The sequence below is a fragment of the Bos javanicus genome, chromosome 25 (assembly GCF_032452875.1).
Source record: "Bos javanicus breed banteng chromosome 25, ARS-OSU_banteng_1.0, whole genome shotgun sequence".
NCBI lineage: Eukaryota > Metazoa > Chordata > Mammalia > Artiodactyla > Bovidae > Bos > Bos javanicus.
In genome coordinates, this window is record NC_083892.1 from 19,148,277 (window position 1) to 19,170,102 (window position 21,826).

Below are 21,826 nucleotides of genomic sequence, written 5' to 3' on the forward strand. Positions count from 1 at the left end.
CCATGGGGTCACACAGAGTCGGGCACGACTGCGCGACTTCACTTTCACTTTTCACTTTCATGCATTGGAGAAGGAAATGGCAACCCACTCCAGTGTTCTTGCCTGGAGAATCCCAGGGATGGAGGAGCCTGGTGGGCTGCCGTCTATGGGGTCGCACAGAGTCGGACACGACTGAAGCGACTCAGCGGCGGCAGCAGCAGCAGCAGCTCAGAAGGGGAAGCACTCCGTTTCTCTGAATGTTTTGTTTTGTATTAGATATCTTGTACGAGGGAACAGTAGAGACAGTGTCCTCCTATCTCGGCTAGTTGTTGCCTTACCTGCTACTTTGTTGTTGTGTACTCACTAAGTTGTGTTTGACTCTTTTGTGACCCCATAGACTGTAGCCCACCAGTCTCCTCCGTCCACGGGATTGGGTTGCCATTTCCTTCTTCAGGGGATCTTCCCAACCCAGGGATGGAACCCACATCTCCTGCATTGGCAGGCAGATTCTTTACCACTGAGTCACCAGGGAAGCCCAGCTGCTATTTTAGTCAGTTTCAATACCTTACTGGTTGAAAATACAGGCACTGAATTCCAAATTATTTCTCTTTTAAAATATCATGGCTATTACAGTGCATGGTTAATAAAAACCAAAATGACATGGAAAACATGACTCTCCGTCATAAATCCCTGGGTTACTCACCCAGATGCAAAATCTTTTAAGATTTAGTGTATTTTTCTCCTTCTTTTTCTTTCTCTCAGTGTGTGCATGTGGACACTACACATCTCCACACTAAAGTTTGCCTACCTGTGAGTTTTTGATGTCATGTATATTACTTCACTGTCAACTTTCTCGTTTTGATTTTTTGTTGAATCTTGCTTCAAAGGACTATTTTGTCACCAATTCTTAGTAAATCTGTTATTTTAAAGTTTTCCAATCTCTTTATTAATACTTTATTTCCTTATATGGTTCCTTTGCATAATAAAATGTACCTTAATTCACTGCAAGGACATTGGAAAGCAATCAAATATAGTAGGAAACATCTGTTTTTAATCACCTCTGGAAGCTAGTACCACTAATTTTGCTTTGTTAAATAGCCGTTTAAATTAAAAAGATCATCTTGTAACGAAATTTTGATCTGCCTTTGTTAAAACTTGAAATATCAAATGTCTGTATCCATTGACTTCTGATGAATTATAGTTTATCAAACTCATTGCTAAAACTGTGAACTCTTTCTTGCTCATAGTTTTATTCAAATTCTAGTATTCATAAATGAGGACACTGAGGCAGAGAGAGGTAAAGGAGCTGGCTTAAGGTCTTTTTATTGCCAAGTGGCAAGTCAGGATTCAAACACAGGGAGTCTGTCTCCAGTCTGTGCTTGTCCAGGGAAAAGTAGCCTCTGAAATAAGAAGCAGCAGGATAGAACAGGAGGAGCACAGAGCAGGGAGTTTGCTGCTGTATAAATTTGTAAAAGCAGCTTACCCTCTCTGGGTCTCGTTTTCTGATCTGTAAAATTGGAGGGGTTTGGTTTAAATTAGAGATTTGCAAACTTTTCCTGTATAAGACAGTATAATATTTTAGGTTCTGCAAACCATTTCACAACTATCAACTCTACTGTTGTAGAATGAAAACAGCCACAGACAATACAGAAGTGAATGAGAATGGCTATGTGTCAACAAAACTTTGTTTACAAAAATTATGAGGCAGACTGGATTTGGCCCATGGGCTGTAGTTTTCCCTGCTTTCATCTATAATAATATTAAAAGTTATTTACTTTCTTCCATTATGTCCTGAGGCAGAACATCATAACGAGAAAAGTAATCCTAGATTTTATGTTTTCAATTTCTAATTAACTGTTTCTTAGATTAGAACCATAACTGGTAAGTTACTCAAAATTCCAGTTTGGAAATCACAGCATTGACATTCACTAGGTTAAATGATTGTGATCGGGTCATTTGACTATTCTGAGACTTGGTTTCTTTGCAGAATGACAATGATGATATTTAACCTATGTAAGTTTTTATGAGGATTAAGTCAGATAATGTTTGTGAGTGTATTTTGAAAATATCACTTTCACGGTATTTGTTCTATGTTGACTCTCCCACAGGAGTACCAGTTCATGATAGGGCTCAGTAATGGTATGCTCTGGGCATCTTATTTTGTCACGTTCCTTCTGATGTTTTTAATTATCGTCTGTATACTGTGCGTGGTTTTATTTGTCAAGGCAAGTATCTGTTTGAATGCATCACACTGCAGCGACCTTTGAGAGGGATAAAATAATTGTGGGTGGGAGCTGCATGGGTTTTAGGTTGCAAAAGAATAGATGTGTTTATCATTGACCCTCTGGGGAATTCAGAAGCTGCTCAGTCTATCAGCAGACACAAATCATTGATCCTTTCTGTGGGAAATGAGTTATTTAATTAAATGTTGCCATTTCACTTGGGGGTACGGAAATGTTTTAAGGCTGTTTTATTTCACCCCCTTGTTTTCCTGTGACATCGCTTCCAGTGTGACTAAACTGGCTTCACAATTGTATTGTAGATTGTGCCTGTAGTTGTCCTCCAAAACAGCGACCCGTCCCTCATCTTTGTCTTTTTCCTGTGTTTTGTCGTGGCCACCATAACCTTCGGCTTTCTGATTACCACATTCTTCGATAAAAGTGAGTACAAGGCTCCTTCCGTGAAACATTTTAACTGTTTCAATTGACTAAAAGAGGATTTTATATGGTAGTTTCTTCTAAGTTTTAGTTGCCACTTCATATAGAGCCTCTGCTTGCATTCTAAATTTGTCTAAAAATATACATGTCATATAAACGTGAAATGATTTGAGAGGAAGGGCGAAAATTGGTGAAAATTACTATATTAATAGCATAGGATGCATGGGAAAAGAGAATAAAAATCAACATAAGATCACATGTGACAAGAGGATATAAACTAAAATACGGTCATGTGAAAGCATTTATTTATTCATCACTCACTCAGTGAAGTCTTTGGATCACTTATGACATACCTGGAACATTATCAAATATACCAAAAAAAAAAAAAAAAAAAAACAAATGAGAATTTTCTGCCCTCTTCTCACTTACAAGAGGGATGTGTGAGTGAACAAATTCAAACTAGCCCAGTTAGGGAATTTGTAGAATTGCTTCTCCTGTGGCCATTTTCTATTATTTATTTTAAAAATAAGTAAATTTTGTTTTTCAGAAAACAAACCTTCACCATTTTTTGGCTTTTATATCTATCTTATATGCTAAACAATTAAAATATTGCCTTCTTTCAACCATATAGGGCACAAATACCATGAAGCAAATGTTTTATGGTAGAGAAATTTGTATTTTTATTGTTTTCAGCAGCAACACCTGTTGGCTTGTTCTTACAAAATAGAGCAAAATAACTACCCTCTACCACAGAGCACAGGAGAGCTATGAGTGGAGAGAATTATGTCAAAGTAAGCCTGAAGATAGTGGCAGTGGCTTAGTCACTAAGTTGTCTCTGACTTTTGCCACCCCACACTCTGTAGCCTGCCAGGAGTCTCTGTCCATGGGATTCCCCAGCCAGGAATACTGGTGTGTGTTGCTTAAAGGTGACATGCCAAAGAATAACATAAAGTAGGCAAATGTCAATGAATGACTTACTTGCCTAAAACAAGTATATCCCTGGATCGGAAAGATCCCCTGGAGAAGGAAATGGTGAGCCATTCCAGTACTCTTGCCTGGGGAATTCCATGGACAGAGGAGCCGGGCAGACTAGAGTCCATGGGATCGCAGAGAGTCAGACACAACTGAGCAACTAGCTTTCACTTTTCATAATACAAACACCCAGATGAATCTCTTTGATGATTTTGTTGTCAGTCTTTTTAATGTATTTTTATAAAATATAATAAGTAAAATTTTGAAATATAAGACTGAGAGTATTTAGAAAGTGACTAAAGCTTTTCCGTTTCAAAAATTCCAAAATAAATGGTAATTAGGTAGGTATATTCTTATGATGTTATGAGGGATGTTGTACTTCTAGAGGTTATTAAGCTAAGTGGTCATAAATAAAAAATAAAAAGGCAAGATTTTATAAATGTAAGGATCAATTCTTCTTTAAATAAGTAAATATCCACATCATTGTATAAGAAAGAGCAAATTCCAGAAAAGTTCCTTCCTCATGCTACTCATCTATTCATTCAAGCAAGCAAGCAAAATATTTATTAAACAACTACTCTCTGTTAAGCACTGCTTAAAAGCTGATGATACAGTAGTGAACAACACTGGTAACACAGTGGTGAACAAGGCAGACAATTTCTCTTCTAGAGTTTACATTTTAGAGCTGTTTTGTAGTAAAATAGGGGTATTTCTACTGTAAAATTTTGTATGTTATGTACTGACCATGTTTTCCATCTTACCTTTCAGCTTCATTGGCTGTTTCTATTGGAGGTTTCCTCTTTTTCCTTACCTTCTTTCCATTTGTAGTGGTCATCACCATGTATGGAATGTTGAGCCGCACGGGGAAGCTGGCTTCCTGTCTCCTTTCAAATATTGCAGTAGCTTTGGGGATTACTACTATAAGCAAGTTGGAAATAAAGGGTGGGTTTTTTCTTTATAAAAGATTTACTTTGATGATTTGATTCCTAGGAAGAAAATGTAGGTGATCTGGGATTGGCAGTATAGTAAGTGGAAAGTGGGTAAAAGGAAACTTTAGTGTCTCTTAAATATTTTTCCTGGTGTGTACTATTTTTATCATAAAAATGATATTTATATACTATATATGTATACAGTATATATAAATTTATACATGAAATATGTACATGTAAATGTATATACAAATGTTTATTTGTTTGTTTTCATGCCTTTATATCAGTGACCTATCTGGGGGAAAATTTTGCTACCTAGGGAATGTTGACAATGTTTAGGGATATTTCTGGTTTCTAATTGTCATAACTGGTGGAGGATTGCTACTGATATCAGTGGGTAGCAGTCAGAGATGCTATTAAACATCCCACAAAGTACAGGACTTCTGCTGATATAATTACCTAGCTCCAAATGTCAACAGCACCAAAGCTGAAGACATTCTGTTCACTATCCATATATTAAAATATATGAGTTCACACTGTTACATCTAGTTTCAATTGAATATCAATTTCCTGGCAGTTCAGTAGTATGGACTCTGCATTTTCACTGCTGAGGGCCTGATTCAATACCTAGCTGGGGAACTAATACCCCACAAGTCATGCAGTTCTTCCTACCAAAATAAGTTCTTCCTACCTTTTTCAGTTTCTTGTATTTATTTCCCTTTCCAACCATGAGAAATCTGACCCCCACCATTGTCAGAATAACTATTAAGTTGCTTAATTTTGCAATACTCGTAAATGCTTACAGAAATGTTGATCTACTCCACTGTAAAGAACTAACATTTTAAGTAGGGTGATTGCTTGCAAATCTTTTTACATTTAATCTGAGTCTAGGTAGTCAAAGTACTGTGTCCAAAAATTATTTAGATTAGTATTTCTTATTACTTTCAGTGGCTCAGTTGTGTCTGACTCTTTGCAACCCCATGTACTATAGCCCACCAGGCTCCTCTGTTCATGGGATTCTCCAGGCAAGAATCCTGGAGTGGGTTGCCATTTTCTTCTCCAGGTGACCTTCCCGACCCACGGATTGAACCTGGGTCTCCTGCATTGCAGGCAGATTCTTTACCATCTGAGTTACCAGGGAAGTATTACTTTTAGTGTGGTTATGTTATTCTTTTGAAATATGGATATGTACATCTGTTTCTGCCAAATTTTTAATCTCACCATCATTGCTTATTTAATATAAATTTATAAATATGCAGATATTAACACAGATGTTTAAAAGTAAAATCCTAGAAAATAAAGTATACTACTACTACTACTACTACTACTACTACTAAGTCACGTCAGTCGTGTCCGACTCTGTGCGACCCCATAGACGGCAGCCCCCCAGGCTCCTCCATCCCTGGGATTCTCCAGGCAAGAACACTGGAGTGGGTTGCCATTTCCTTCTCCAAAAATAAAGTATACTCAGATAAAAATCATTCCCTCCCCATACCAGTACTTTGCTCCCTTGTAGGTAAGTCTTATTTATTTCTGTTTTATCTTCTCTGTGATTTATATTCTAAGAAGATTAACAATACTGTATATTTTCATATTTATCTCACCATTAAGTAAAATTATTGGTGTAATGTATACACATTTACAATGTGCTTTTCTTCAGCCAACAATATATTCTAGAAATCTTTCCCTATGAACACAGATATATTTATTGTTTTTTACAGATACATGGTGTGGATGTGGCATAGTTCATTCAAACAATCAAGTATGCATGAACATTTAGGAGATTTACAATATTTTTAAAAATTAATTTATTTGTTTTAATTGGAGGAAAGTTACAATATTGTGATGATTTTTGCTATACATCAACATGAGTCAGCCATGTGTATATGTGTGTCTCCCTATTCTGAACCCCCTCCCAATTCCCTCCCCAACCTATCCATCTGAGTAGTTGCAGAGCTCTGGCTTTGGGTATCCTGTCTCATGCATTGAACGTCTTTGGTCATCTATTTTACATATGGTAAAATACATGTTTCAATGCTATTCTCTCAAATTATCCCACCCTCACCTTCTCCCACTGAGATCAAGAGTCTGTTCTTTATATTTGTATCTGCTTTGCTGCTCTGCACATTGGGTCATTGGTACCATCTTTATAAATTCCATATATATGCATTAATATGCAGTATTTGTATTTCTCTTTCTGACTTGCTTCACTCTGTATAACAGGCTACAGTTTCATCAACCTCATTAGAACTGACTCAAATGTGTTCTTTTTTATAGCAGAGTAATATTTCACTGTGTATATGTACCACAACTTCCTCATCCATTCATCTGCCAATGGACATCTAGGTTGCTTCCATGTCCTAGTTATTATAAATAGTGCTGCAATAAACATTGGGGTACATGCATCTCTTTCACTTCTGGTTTCCTCAAGGTGTCTGCCCAGCAGTGAGATTGCTAGGTCATATTACAGTTCTAGTCCCAGTTTTTAAAGGAATCTCCACACTTTTCTCCATAGTGGTTGTACTAGTTTGCATTCCCATCAACAGTGCAAGAGTGTTCCCTTTTCTCAACACCTTCTCCAGCATTTATGGTTTGTAGACTCTTTGATGATGGCCATTCAAGATGATACCTCATTGTGGTTCTGATTTGAATTTCTCTAAAAATGAGTGAAATTCAGCATCTTTTCATGTGTTTATTAGCCATCTGTGCGTCTTCTTTGGAGAAATGTCTGTTTAGTTCTTTTGCCAATTTTTGATTGGGTGGTTTATTTTTCTAATATTGAGCTTCATGAGCTGCTTGTATATTCTGGAAATTAATTCTTTGTTATTTGTTTCATTTGCTATTATTTTCCCCCATTCTGAACTCATTCTATGAGGCCACCATCATCCTGATACCAAAACCAAAGATGCCACACACACACACAAAAAAAACTGCACGGCAATATCATTGATGAACATAGATGCAAAAATCCTCAACAAAATTCTAGCAAACAGAATCCAACAACATGTTAAAAAGACTATACATCATGATCAGGTGTGCTTTATTCTAGAGATGCAAAGATTCTTCAGTATTCATAAATCAATCAACATGATACACCATATTAACAAATTGAAAGATAAAAGCCATATGATTATCTCAATTGATGCAGATAAAGCCTTTGACAAAATGCAGCACCCATTTATGATATACCAGAAAGCAGGCAGAGAAGGGACATACCTCAACATAATAAAAGCCACATACGACAGATCCACAGCAAACATTATCCTCAATGGTGAAAAACTGAAAGCATTTCCTCTACAATCAGGAACAAGACAAGGGTATCCACTCTCACCACTACTATTCAACATAGTTCTGGAAGCCTTAGCCACAGAAATTAGAGAAAAAAAGGAAATAAAAGGAATCCAGGTTGGAAAAGAAGAATCTCTTATTGTTTGCAGATGACATGATCCTCTATCTAGAAAACCCTAAAAATGACACCAGAAAATTACTAGACCTAAACAATGAATATAGTAAAGTTGCAGGATATAAAACTAATACACAGAAATCCCTTGCATTCCTATATACTAACAATGAAAAATATAAAGAAAAACTAAGGAATGAATCCCATTCAACATTGCAATGAAAGGAATAAAATATTTAGGAATAAATTTGCCTAAAGGAACAAAAGACCAGAAAACTATAAAACATTGATTATATTATATGAAAAAATCAAAGATGACACAAATAGATGGAAAAATATACCATGTTCATGGATTGGAATAATCAATATAGTGAAAATGAATATAATACCCAAAGCAATCATAGATTCAATGCAAAAGCTATCAAACTAACAATGGCATTTTACACAGAACTAGAACAAATAATTTCACAATTTATATAAAAGCACAAAAGACTCTGAATAGTCAAAGCAATCTTGAGAAATAAGAATGGAACTAGAGGAATTAACCTTCTTGACTTCAGACTATACTACAAAGCTACGGTCATCAAGACAGTATGTTACTGGCAGAAAGACAGAAATATAGATCAGTGGAACCAAATCGAAAGCCCAGAGATAAATCCACTCACCTATGGACACCTTATATTTGAAAGGAGGCAAAAATATATAATGGAGAAAAGACAGTCTCTTCAACAAGTGGGGCTGGGAAAACTGGTCAACTACATGTGAAAGAATGAAAATAGAACACTTTCTAATACCATACACAAAAATAAACTCAAAATGGGTTAAAGACCTAAATGCAAGACCAGAAAATATGAAACTCTCAGAGGAAGACATAAGCAGACCACTCTCTGACATAAATCACAGCAAGATCCTCTATGACCACCTCCCAGAGTAATGGAAATAAAAACAAAAACAAATAGGACCTAATTAAACTAAAATATTTTGTACAATGAAGAAATTTTAAGCAAGGTGAAAAGACAACCCTCAGAATGGGAGAAAATAATAGCAAAGACTTAATCTCCAAACTATACAAGGAGCTCAAGCAGGTCAATACCAGAAAAACAAACAACCCAGTCAAGACATGGGCAAAAGAACTAAACAAACATTTCTCCAAAGATATACAGATGGCTAACAATCACATGAAAAGAGGCTCAACATCTCATCATTATAGAAATGTAAATAAAAACTGCAATGAGGTATCATCTCACACGAGTCAGAATGGCCGTCATCAAAAAGTTTATGAACAACAAATGCTGGAGAGGGTGTGCAGAAAGGAGGACCCTCTTACATTGTTGGTGGGAATGCAAACTGGTACAGCCACTATGGAGAACAATGTGAAGATTCCTTAAAAAACTGGGAATAGAACTGCCATACAACCTAGTAATTCCACTGCTGGGCAAACACCCTGAGGAAACCAGAAATGAAAGAGACACATGTACCCCAGTGGTCATTGCAGCACTATTTACAATAGCTAGGGCATGGAAGCAACCTAGATATCCATTGGCAATGGATGGATAAGGAAGTTGTGTTACATATACAGAGTGGACTATTACTCAGCTATAAAAAGCAATGCATTTTCAGCTCTGATGAGGTGATGAACCTGGGGCCTATTGCTTTTTCAATGATCCAGCAGATGTTGGAACAGGTTTAGATTTATAAAAAATTGAACAGAGAGTACTAACAGTTCCTGTATAGCCTTCAACACAGAGTTTCCTTCATCATTATTTTTATGTTGAAGTATAGTTGATTTACAATATTATAAGTGTTTCAGGTGTACAACACAATGATTCAATATTTTTATAGATTATATTCCATTCCAAGATTTTATAGAATAGTGGCTATATTCACTGTGCTATTTGATGTATCCTGGTAGCTTATCCATTTTATACATAATAGTTTGTACCTCTTAAACCCCAACCCCTTATTCCTCTATCCCCTTCCTTCTCCCCACTGGTAACCACACGTTTTTTCTCTTTAAGCCTGTTTCTGTTTTTGTATACTCATTAGATTGTTTTTAGATTCCATATATAAATGATAACATACAGCATTTGTCTTTCTGACTTATTTCATTATGTATAATACCCTCCAGTCCATCCTGTTGTAGCAAATGGTCAAATTTCATTCTTTTTATGGCTAATATTTCATTACATGTATTATTATGTATACCATTATTTATTCATCTTTAATGGATACTTAGGTTGCTTCCATAGCTTGGCTATTGTAAATAATGCTGCTACAAACATTGGGGCATGTGTATCTTTTCAAATTAGCATTTTTGTTTTCTTTGGCTATATACTCATAAGTGGCATTGATGGATCATATGGTAGTTCTCATTTTAGTTTTTTGAGGAACCTCCATACTGTTTTCCATGCAGGGTGTACCAATTTACATTTCCACCAACAGTGTACTGAAATTCCCTTTTCATATCCTCACCAATATTTGTTATTTGTAGTCTAGCTGTGACCTTTTCTTTTCCACCTTGAGAACTTTCTTTAACATCTGTTATACAGTTGGTACGGAGAAGGCAATGGCACCTCACTCCAGTACTCTTGCCTGGAAAATCCCATGGATGGAGGAGCCTGGTAGGCTGCAGTCCATGGGGTCACTAAGAGTCAGACACGACTGAGCGACTTCACTTTCACTTTTCACTGTCATGCATTGGAGAAGGAAATGGCAACCCACTCCAGTGTTCTTGCCTGGAGAATCCCAGGGACGGGGGAGCCTGGTGGCTGCCGTCTATGGGGTCACACAGAGTCGGACACGACTGAAGTGACTTAGCATAGCATAGCATAGCATACGGTTGGTTTGATAATGCTGAATTATTTTAGGTTTTGCTTGTAAAGATCTGATTTCTCCATCAAATATGAATGACAGCCTTGTTGGCAAGAGGATTCTTGATAGTAGGTTTTTCACTTTCATTGCTGTTTTTTGATTTGTAATAATCTATGATTTTATTTGCCTTTAAAAGTAGACAAAACTGTTAACTCATAACTCACCTGCCATTTGAACAGAAAACACCATATTCAAATGCATCATTTTCTAGTCTTTGTCACCATCTTCCAGCATTCTATTTTGACAGTTAAATTGAAATGTGCTTTCCATTCCATAGAACTTTTTAAGCATGAATTTTTAAATTTTCTTACAACAAAATCTACAAAAGTATATAATAGCAAATATTAGCTGTATTTAAAATTATTGTTGCTATTATTTTTAGCATTCTTCTTAAAGAGATAAGGAAACTGAATGGTTAAGTGAATTGTTTAAAATTCCTCAGTTTATAACAGGAACAGAACACAGTGTTGAATCCACATCCTTTGTTTTAAACATTCAAAATATACTAGTTGGCTATGAAATTGGGGTTAAATGAAATAATAGCACAATACTCATTATGTTGTGTAACTCTTGTCTTCTGGAAAACTGTAATCTATGTTTCTCAGTGCCACTGTTGACCTAGATAAAGCACATACAACGACTCCAGAAACACTGAAGAAAAACAGGCACAGACAGTAGGCAATAAAATGCATATGTGCTAACGGCAAAAAGAAATATTTGGAAGAATTACAAGCTAAATTTATTATATAAGTATTAATCATATAAAGTTTTCACATTCTAAACAGTGGAATCTTCAAGTAAGATTCAAACTTCAGATCATTTGTGAGAAGGTCAAATAGTAGTTAAAATGAAGTGAATTAGGAGCAGTGGAGTTGTGCTCTTAGGCTAGATGTTTGCTGCCTTGGATAAGTTTAAGCCACTATAGACTAATTTCTTCATTTAAAAAATTTTGTTTATTTAATATAGTTATTTTAGTTGGAGGCTAATTACTTTACAATATTGTAGTGGTTTTTGCCATACATTGACATGAATCATGCTCAAAATTTTCCAAGCCAGGCTTCAGCAGTACGTGAACTGTGAACTTCCAGATGTTCAAGCTGGTTTTAGAAAAGGCAGAGGAAACAGAGATCAAATTGCCAACACCCACTGGATCATGGAAAAAGCAAAAGAGTTCCAGAAAAACATTTATTTCTGCTTTATTGACTATGCCAAAGCCTTTGACTGTGTGGATCACAATCAACTGTGGAAAATTCTGAAAGAGATGAAAATACCAGACCACCTGACCTGCCTCTTGAGAAATCTGTATGCAGGTCAGGAAGCAACAGTTAGAACTGGACATGGAACAACAGACTGGTTCCAAAATAGGAAAAGGAGTACATCAAGGCTGTATATTGTTACTCCGCTTATTTAACTTATATGCAGAATACATCATGAGAAATGCTGGGCTGGAAGAAGCACAAACTGAAATCAAGATTGCCAGGAGAAATATCAATAATCTCAAATATGCAGATGACACCACCCTTATGGCAGAACGTGAAGAACTAAAGAGCCTCTTGATGAAAATGAAAGAGGAGAGTGAAAAAGTTGGCTTAAAGCTCAACATTCATAAAACTAAGACCATGGCATCTGGTCCCATCACTTCATGGGAAATAGTGGAAACAGTGTCAGACTTTATTTTTGGGGGCTCCAAAATCACTGCAGATGGTGATTGCAGCCTTGAAATTAAAAGACGCTTACTCCTTGGAAGGAAAGTTATGACCAACCTAGATAGCATATTGAAAAGCAGAGACATTACTTTGTCAACAAAGGTCCATCTAGTCAAGGCAATAGTTTTTCCAATAGTCATGTATGGATGTGAGAGTTGGACTATAAAGAAAGCTGAGCATCGAAGAATTGATGCTTTTGAACTGTGGTGTTTGAGAAAACTCTTGAGAGTCCCTTGGACTACAAGGAGATTCAACCAGTCCATCCTAAAGGAGATCAGTCCTGGGTTCATTGGAAGGACTGATGTTGAAGCTGCAACTCCAATACTTTGGCCACCTGATGCGAAGAGCTGACTCATTTGAAAAGACCCTGAGGCTGGGAAAGATTGAGGGCAGGAGGAGAAGGGGACGACAGAGGATGAGATGGTTGGATGGCATCACCGACTCAATGGACATGGTTTTGGGTGGACTCCAGGAGTTGGTGATAGACAGGGAGGCCTGGCATGCTGCGGTTCATGGGGTCACAAAGAGTTGGACACGACTGAGCAACTGAACTGAACTGACATGAATCAGCCATGGGTGTAATGTGTTGCCCGTCCTGAAACCCCTCCCACTTCCCTCCCCATTCCATCCTTCAGTGTTGTCCCATTGCACCTGCTTTGGGTGCCCTGTTTCATGCATTGAACTTGGACTGGTGATCTGTTTCACATATGGTAATATACATGTTTCAATGCTATTCTCTCAAATCATCCCACCCTTGCCTTCTCTCACAGAGTCCAAAAGTCTGTTCTTTATATCTGTGTCTCTTTTGCTGTCTCGCATATAAGGTGGTCATTACCATCTTTCTAAATTCCATATATACACGTTAATATACTACATTGGTGTTTTTCTTTCTGACTTACTTCACTCTGTATCATAGACTCCAGTTGGTGGAGCCTATGATACAGTTTCATCCACCTCTCAAACTAATTTAAATGCATTCTTTTTAATAGCTGAGTAATATTCCATATTGTGTGTGTATATATATATGTGTGTGTATGTGTGTGTGTGTGTATGTATATATATGTATATATATATACATATACATATATATATACCACAGCTTTCTTATCCATTCATCTGCTTATAGACATCTAGGTTGCTTCCATGTCCTAGTTACTGTAAACTGTGCTGTGATGAACATTGGAGTCCACATGTCTCTTTCAGTTCTGGTTTCCTCAGTGTGTACGCCCAGCAGTGGGATGGTAGTGTCGTATGATAAGAATTAGACTAAGAAATATTGTTGTTTTGTTGTTCAGCCACTAAATTGTGTCTGACTCTTTGCAGCTTCATGCACTGAAGGCTCCTCTGTCCTACACTATCGCCTGGAATTTGCTCAAATTCTTGTCCATTGAGTTGGTGACGCTATGTAATCATCTCATCCCAACCACCCCTTCTCCTTTTGCCTTCAGTCTTTCCTAGCATCAAGGTCTTTTCCAATGAGTTGGCTTTTCACATCAGATAGCCAAAGTTTTGGAATTTCAGCTTCAGCATCAGTCCTTCCAAATGAATATTCAGGCTTGATTTCCTTTAGGATTGACTGGTTTGATCTTGCAGTCCAAGAGACTCTCAAGAGTCTTCTCTGCCCCAACAATTCAGAAACATCCATTCTTTGGTACTCAACTTTCTTTATAGGCTAACTCTCACATCCATACATGACTACTGGAAAAACCATAGCTTTGACTATATGGATCTTTGTTGTCAAATTATGTCTGCTTTTTAATACATTGTCTAGATTTGTCATAGCTTTCCTTACAACAAACAAGCCTGTTAATTTCATGGCTGCAGTTACCATCTGCCATGATTTTGAAGCCTAAGAAAATAAAATCTGTCACTGTTTTCAATTTTCCCCCGTCTATTTGCCATGAATGATGGGACCAGATGCCATGATCTTAGTTTTTTGAATATTGAGTTTCAATCCAACTTTTCACTCTTCTCTTTTACCCTCATCAAGAGACTATTTAGTTTCTCTTCACTTTCTGCCATTATAGTGATATCATCTGCATATCTGAGGTTGTTGATATTTCTCCTGACAACCTTGATTCACAATTTCACTCATCTCACATGCTAGTAACGTAATGCTCAAAATTCTTCAAGTCAGGCTTCAGCAATACATGAACCGTAAAATTCCAGATGTTCAAGCTGGTTTTAGGAAAGGTAGAGGAAACAGAGATCAAACTGCCAACATCCGTTGGATCATCAAAAAAGCAAGAGAGTTCCAGAAAAACATTTATTTCTGCTTTATTGACTATGCCAAAGCCTTTGACTGTGTGGATCACAATCAACTGTGGAAAATTCTGAAAGAGATGAAAATACCAGACCACCTGACCTGCCTCTTGAGAAACCTGTATGCAGGTCAGGAAGCAACAGTTAGAACTGGACATGGAACAACAGATGTATTCCAAATAGGAAAAGGAGTACATCAAAGCTGTATATTGTCACCCTGCTTATGTAACTTATATGCAGAGTACATCATGAGAAATGCTGGGCTGGAGGAAGCACAAGCTGGAATCAAAATTGCTGGGAGAAATATCAATAACCTCAGATATATAGATGAAACCACCCTTATGACAGAAAGTGAAGAAGAACTAAAGAGCCTCTTGATGAAAGTGAAAGAGGAGAGTGAAAAAGCTGGCTTAAAGCTCAACATTCAGAAAACTAAGATCATGGCATCCAGGCCCATCACTTGATGGCAAATAGATGGGGAAACAGTGGAAACAGTGGCTGACTTTATTTTTCTGCGCTCCAAAATCACTGCAGATGATGATTGCAGTCATGAAATTAAAAGACACTTACTCCTTGGAAGGAAGGTTATGACCACCCTCGATAGCATATTGAAAAGCAGAGACATTACTTTGTCAACAAAGGTTGGTCTAGTTAAGGCTATGATTTTTCCAGTGGTCATGTATGGATGTGAGAGTGGGACTATAAAGAAAGCTGAGCATTGAAGAATTGATGCTTTTGAACTGTGGTGTTGGAGAAAACTCTTGAGAGTCCCTTGGACTACAAGGAGGTCCAACCAGTCCATCCTAAAGGAGATCAGTCCTGGGTGTTCATTGGAAGGACTGATGCTAAAGCTGCCACTCCAATACTTTGGCTACCTGATGCGAAGAACTGACCCATTTGAAAAGACCCTGATGCTGGGAAAGATTGAGGGCAGGAGGAGAAGGGGACGACAGAGGATGAGATGGTTGGATGGCATCACCGACTCAATGGACATGGATTTGGGTGGACTCTGGGAGTTGGTGATGGACAGGGAGGCCTGGCCTGCTGTGGTTCATGGGGTCGCAAAGAGTCGGACACGACTGAGCGACTGAACTGAACTGAACCTTGATTCCATCCTGTAATTCACCCATCCTGGCATTTCCCATAATGTAATCTACATATATGACAAATAAGCAAGGTGGGAAAATATACAGCCTTGTTGTACTCCTTTCCAATTTTGAACCAGTCAGTTATAAGATTCCAACTGTTGGCTCTTGACCTGCTTACAGATTTCTCAAGATGTGGTCTGATACTCCCACCTCTTTAAGAATTTTCCACAGTTTGTTGTGATCCACAGAATCAAAGCTTTAATATAGTCAGTGAAGCAGAAAGAGATGTTTTTCTGGAATTCTGTTACTTTTTATATGATCCAATGGATGTTGGTTATTTGATCTATGGCTCCTCTTCCTTTTCTAAACACAGCTTGTATATAAATTGAGATATGGAAGTTCTCAATTAATGTGCTGCTGAAGTCTAGCTTGAAGGATTTTGAGCATAACCTTTATAGCATGTGAAATGAGCACAATTGTATGGTAGCTTGAACATTCTTTGGCATTACTCTTCTTTGGTACTGGAATGAAAACTGACCTTTTCCAGTCTTGTGGCCATTGCTGACCTTTCCAAATTTGCTGACATATTGAGTGCAACACTTTAACAGCATCAAGAATCATCAATGCTCCTTATCTCCAAAGTTTTGTGACTGTTTTTTTCGAAGTTCAATAAACTTCTCAGAGAACGTATCAGAAATGTATCAGAGAATTAGCATTAATACTTCAAGCCCTAATTCCTGAATACCTCTTACTAAATTGTTTAAGCCTCAGTTTCCTCAACTGTAAAATTGGGATGACATTACCATTTTACCACTTTACATATTTCTCTTCTGGCCTTTAGAGTTTGTGCTGAAAAATCATCTGATGTCCTTAAGAACATTCTCTTGTATGTTACTTGTTGCTTTTCCTCGTTGCCTTTAATATTTTCTCCTTGTTTTAATTTTTGTCAACTTGATTACTAAGTGTCTTGGCAAGTTTCCTCCTTGGCATACCCTGCTTGGGACTCTCAGCACTTCCTCATCCTTGAATATTTTCTTTCCCATGTTAGGTTTTTGATGATTATCTCTTCAAATATTTTCTCAGTTCCTTTCTCTCCCTCTTCTCCTTCTGTTGTTGTTCAGCAGCTAAGTCCTGTCTGACTGTTTGCGATCCCATGAACTGCAGCACCCTAGGCTTCCCTGTCCTTCACTATCACTTGAAGTTTGCTCAAACTCATGTCCATTGAAGCAGTGATACCATCCAACCATCTCATCCTCTGTCACCCACTTCTCCTCCTGCCCTCAATCTTTCCAAGCATCAGGGTCTTTTCCAGTGAGTTGGCTCTTCACATCAGGTGGCCAAATTATTGGAGCTTCAGCTTCAGCATCAGCATTTGCAATGAATATTCAGGATTGATTTTCTTCAGAATTGACTGGTTTGATGTCCTTGCTGTCCAAGGAATTTTCAAGTGTCTTCTCCAGCACCACAATTCAAAAGCATCAAGTCCTCAGTACTCAGCTTTCTTTATGGTCCAACTCTCATTTCCTCCTCCAGGGGATCTTCCTAACACAGGGATCAAAGGCATATCTCCTGCATTGGCAGGCGGATTCTTTACCATTGAGCCACCTGGGAAGATCAGAAAGGTCTTAATGACTCGAATAATTATGATGTTGTGGTCACTCACCTAGGCCAGACATCCTGGAGTGTGAAGTCAAGTGGATCTTAAGAAGCATTACTACAAACAAAGCTAGTGGAGGTGATGGAATTCCAGCTGAACTGTTTAAAACCCAAAAGATGATGCTGTTAAAGTGCTGTACTCAATATGTCAGCAAATTTGGAAACTCAGGAATGGCCACAGGACTGGAAGAGGTCAGTTTTCATTTCAATCCCAAAAAAGGGCAATGCCAAAAAATATGCCAATTGCTGTACATTTGCACTCATTTACAGACTAGCAAGGTTATGCCTAAAATCCTTCAAGCGAGGCTTCGGTAGTACGTGCACTGAGAACTTCCAGATGTACAGAGTTTCAAAGAGGCAGAGGAACTAGAAATCAAATTGCCAACATTCATTGGATCATGAAGAGAGTTTCAAAAAAACATCTGCTTCTGCTTCACTGACCACACAAAGCCTTGACACTGTAGATCACAAAATGCTGTGGAAAATTCTTAAAGAGATAGCAATACCAAACCACCTTACCCGACTCCTGAGAAATCTGTATGCAGGTCAAGAAGCAACAGTTAGAACTGGACATGGAATAACTGATTGGTTCCAAACTGGGAAAGGAGCACGTCAAGTCTGTATATTGTCACCCTGCTTATTCAACTTCTATGCAGAGAGCACCATGCAAAAATGCCAGGCTGGATAAATCACAACCTGGAATCAAGTTTGCAGGGAGAAATATCAACAACCTCAGATATGCAGATGATACCACTTTAATGGCAGAAAGGGAAAAGGAACTTAACAGCCTCTTGATGGAGGTGAAAGAAGAGAATGAAAAGACTGGCTTGAAACTCCATATTAAAAATTATGGCTTCCAGTCCCATCGCTTCATTGCAAATACAAGGGGAGAAAGTGGGAGCAGTGACAGATTTTATTTTGTTGGGCTCTAAAATCACTGTGGATGGTGACTGCAGCCATGAAATTAAAATATGCTTGCTCCTTGAAAGGAAAGATATGAAAATAAAAACGTAGACAGCGTATTGGGATTCCCAGGTGGCATTAGTGATAAAGAACCCTCCTGCCAATGCAGAAGACATAAGAGATTCAATCCCTGGGCTGGAAGATTCCCTGGAGGAGGACATGACAATCCACTCCAGTATTCTTTATTCTTGCCTGGAGAATCCCATGGACAGAGGAGCTTCATGAGCTACAGTTCAGGGTCACAAAGAGTCGGACAAGACTGAGCAATTTCGCATGCACACAGACACCGTATTAAAAAGCAGAGACATCACTTTGCTGACAAAGTTCAGTACAGTCAAAGCTATGGTTTTCCCAGGAGTCATGTACAGATGTGAGAGTTGGACCATAAAGAAGTCTGAGGGCCAAAGAATTGATGCTTTTGAATTGTGGTGCTGTGGAAGAGTCTTGAGATTCCCTTGGACTAAAAGAAATCAACCCTGAATATTCATTGCAAGGACTGTTGCTGAAGCTGAAGCTCCAATACTTAAGCCACCTGATTAGAATAGCCAACTCATTGCAAAATACCCTGATGTTGGGGGATATTGAAGGCAAAAGGAGAAAGGGGCTGTGGAGGATAAGATGGTTAGTTAGTATCACTGATTTAATAGGCATGTGACTGAACAAACTCTGGGAGATAGTTGAGGACAGAGGAGCCTGGCATGCTATAGTCCATGAGGTCACAAAGAGTTAGACCTTAGTGAACAGTGACTAATGATACTGAGCATCTTTTCTTGTGGTTATTGCACAATGGTATAACTTATTTGAAGAATTATTGCACATTGGTACAACTCCTTTACCCATTTTAAAGTCAGTTTATTTTGTTCAGTTGTAAGAATTTTATATATCCTAGATACAAGCCCTTTATTATATATATGATATTTTCATCTATTTTGCAGGTTGTATTTTCACTTTCTTGATAGTACTTTTTCATAGATAAAGGTTTATATTTTTGATCACATTCAATTTATCTCTTTTTTCATTGTGTATGTTTTGGTATTGTCTGTTTGCCAAGTTGAAAGTCATGAGAATCTGCCCCTGTGTTTTTTGTAACAGTTTTTAAAAAATAGTTTTAGCTATTAGGTTGAATTTTTCAATCTAAGTTACTTTTTTTACATATTGCAAGTTGAGTTCAACTTGCATGTGAATATCCAGTTATCTCAACAGTACTAATGGAAAAGAGACTTTGTTCCCAATTTTTCATAGAAACTTGTAAAAAATAAATTCACCATTACTCACAATTGTATTATATTCTTCTATATATCTATTCTTTGCTAGTACCACACAATTTGGTAGTTTTGAAATTGAGAAGTATAAGTCTTCTAATCTAGTTCTTTATCAAGACTGTTTTGGCTATTCAAGGTCCTTTGCAATTCTGTGTAAATTTTACAGTTTAGCTTTTTTATTTCTGCAAAAAGTGCTATTGATATTTCGAAAATGTTAGAGCTAATAAACAGATTCAACAAAGTTTCAGGATAAAAAGCCAACATACAATAATCAGTGGTATATCTACAAATCTGTAATAATCAAGAAGGAAATGAAGAAAATCATTCCATTTACATTAGAATTAAAAGAATAAAATGCTTATGAATATATTTAAACAAGAAGTGCAACATGTATACTGACTGTTACAAAACATTGCTGAAAGAAATTAAAGAAGACATAGGTAAGTAGGAAAACATCCTGTGTTCAGGGATTGGAAGAGTATTTTGTTAATACCTAAAAGGTATTAGGTTCAATGCAATAGTGAAAGTGTAAGCTGTTCAGTCGTGTTCCACGCTTTGCAACCCCACGGGCTATACAATCCATGGAATTCTCCAGGCCAGAATACTGGAGTGGGCAGCCTGTGCCTTCTCCAGAGGATCTTCCCAACCCAGGGATTGAACCTGGGTCTCCTGCATTGCAGGCGGATATATATGCCTATATATATCAGACAAGACACTGATGCTGATGCTGGATCAGCATCAGTGTCTTGTCTGATTTTGGGGTGCTTTTTGGTTTTTGGTGGGATTCCTTGGTTTTCTTCATTTCCTTTTTGATTATTACTGATTTGTAGATATACCACTGATTATTGTATGTTGGCTTTGTATCCTGAAATTTTGTTGAATGCTTATTAGCTCTAACATTTCTTTTTTTCATGGAAACTTTTGGATTTTCTGTACATAAGATCTGTGAGTAAAGAGTTTTTCTACTTTATATCCAATTTGGCTGCCTTTTATTTCTTTATCTTGCCTTATTTTCATCAATATAATATCAAATACGGTGTTGAATAGAAGTGGAAGAGTGGACATGCTTATTTTGTTCTTGGTCTCTAAGGAAAGCTTTCTGTCCTTCACCACTGAGTGTGATTTTTAGTTGTGGGGTTTTTTTAATAGATGATCTTTTATAGGGGATCTTTGTTTTGATTAACAAAGTGCCCTTTTTTAAATAATTTTGTAGAGATTTAAAATTTTTCAATATTGAAATTGAAGTGTTGGATATTATCAAATACTCTTTCTACATCAGTTAAACATGCCACTTTTTAAATTCTGTTGTTTGTTTTGTAGAAGTATGAGTCACAAAAGTATATATTTTGAAAGTGTGCAACAGTACGACTTGATGATTTTATGTCCATACATGAAATAATCATCATATTCAAGCTAATTAACACATACAACACCATGTGCTGTGCTATGCTTAGTCACTCAGTTTTTTCCAACTCTTTGCGACCCCGTGGACAGTAGCCCACCAGGCTCCTCTGTCCATGGGGATTCTCCAGGCAAGAATACTGCAGTGGGTTGCCATGCCCTCCTCAGGGGATCTTCCCAACCCACGGATCGAGCCCAGGTCTCCCACAATGCAGGAGGATTCTTTACCATCTGAGCCACCAGGGAAGCCCATGAACACTGGAGTGGGTAGCCTATCCCTTCTCCAGGGGAACTTCCTGAGCCAGGAATTGAATTCGGGTCTCCTGCATTGTAGGCGGAATATTTACCAGCTGAGCTACCATAGTTACTTTGTGTGTGTGTGTTAAGAACACTTAGAACTTTCATGTCGATGTATGGCAAAAACCACTACAGTATTCTAAAATAATTAGCCTCCAATTAAAATAAATTACTTAATTTAAATTTTAAAATAAATAATTACAGTAGGAAAAAAGAACTACTTTCTCAGCAAATTTCAAGCATATTTAAATTATTAACTATGTTTACTATACTGTAGCTACACAGAATTTATTCATCTTATAGCTGAAAGCTTGAATCTTTTGACAAACAGCTTTCCATTTCCCCCAAACCACAGCCCTTGGCAAACACTGTTAACATGTAAG

At 37.5% G+C, this 21,826-nt stretch overlaps 2 protein-coding genes across 3 annotated transcripts in view; both read left to right on the forward strand.

Annotated features, from left to right (window-relative positions):
• Positions 1-2,495, forward strand: part of LOC133238360 (phospholipid-transporting ATPase ABCA3-like) — a 75,623-nt gene extending 73,128 nt beyond the window's left edge. Inside the window, exon 7 of one of the 2 annotated variants that reach the window (XM_061401370.1) lies at positions 2,088-2,493. In XM_061401370.1, the coding sequence (XP_061257354.1) occupies positions 2,088-2,246 (159 nt within the window). In that variant the 3' untranslated portion in view covers positions 2,247-2,493. Of the gene's footprint in view, positions 1-2,087 lie in introns of both variants that reach the window. The other variant, XM_061401371.1, reaches the window with a different exon arrangement.
• The window catches only part of LOC133238290 (phospholipid-transporting ATPase ABCA3-like), a 198,709-nt gene continuing 179,287 nt past the window's right edge, over positions 2,405-21,826 (forward strand). Inside the window, exons 1-3 of the mRNA XM_061401221.1 lie at positions 2,405-2,425; positions 2,522-2,639; positions 4,377-4,550. Of these exons, the coding sequence (XP_061257205.1) occupies positions 2,405-2,425; positions 2,522-2,639; positions 4,377-4,550 (313 nt within the window). The remainder of the gene's footprint in view (positions 2,426-2,521; positions 2,640-4,376; positions 4,551-21,826) is intronic.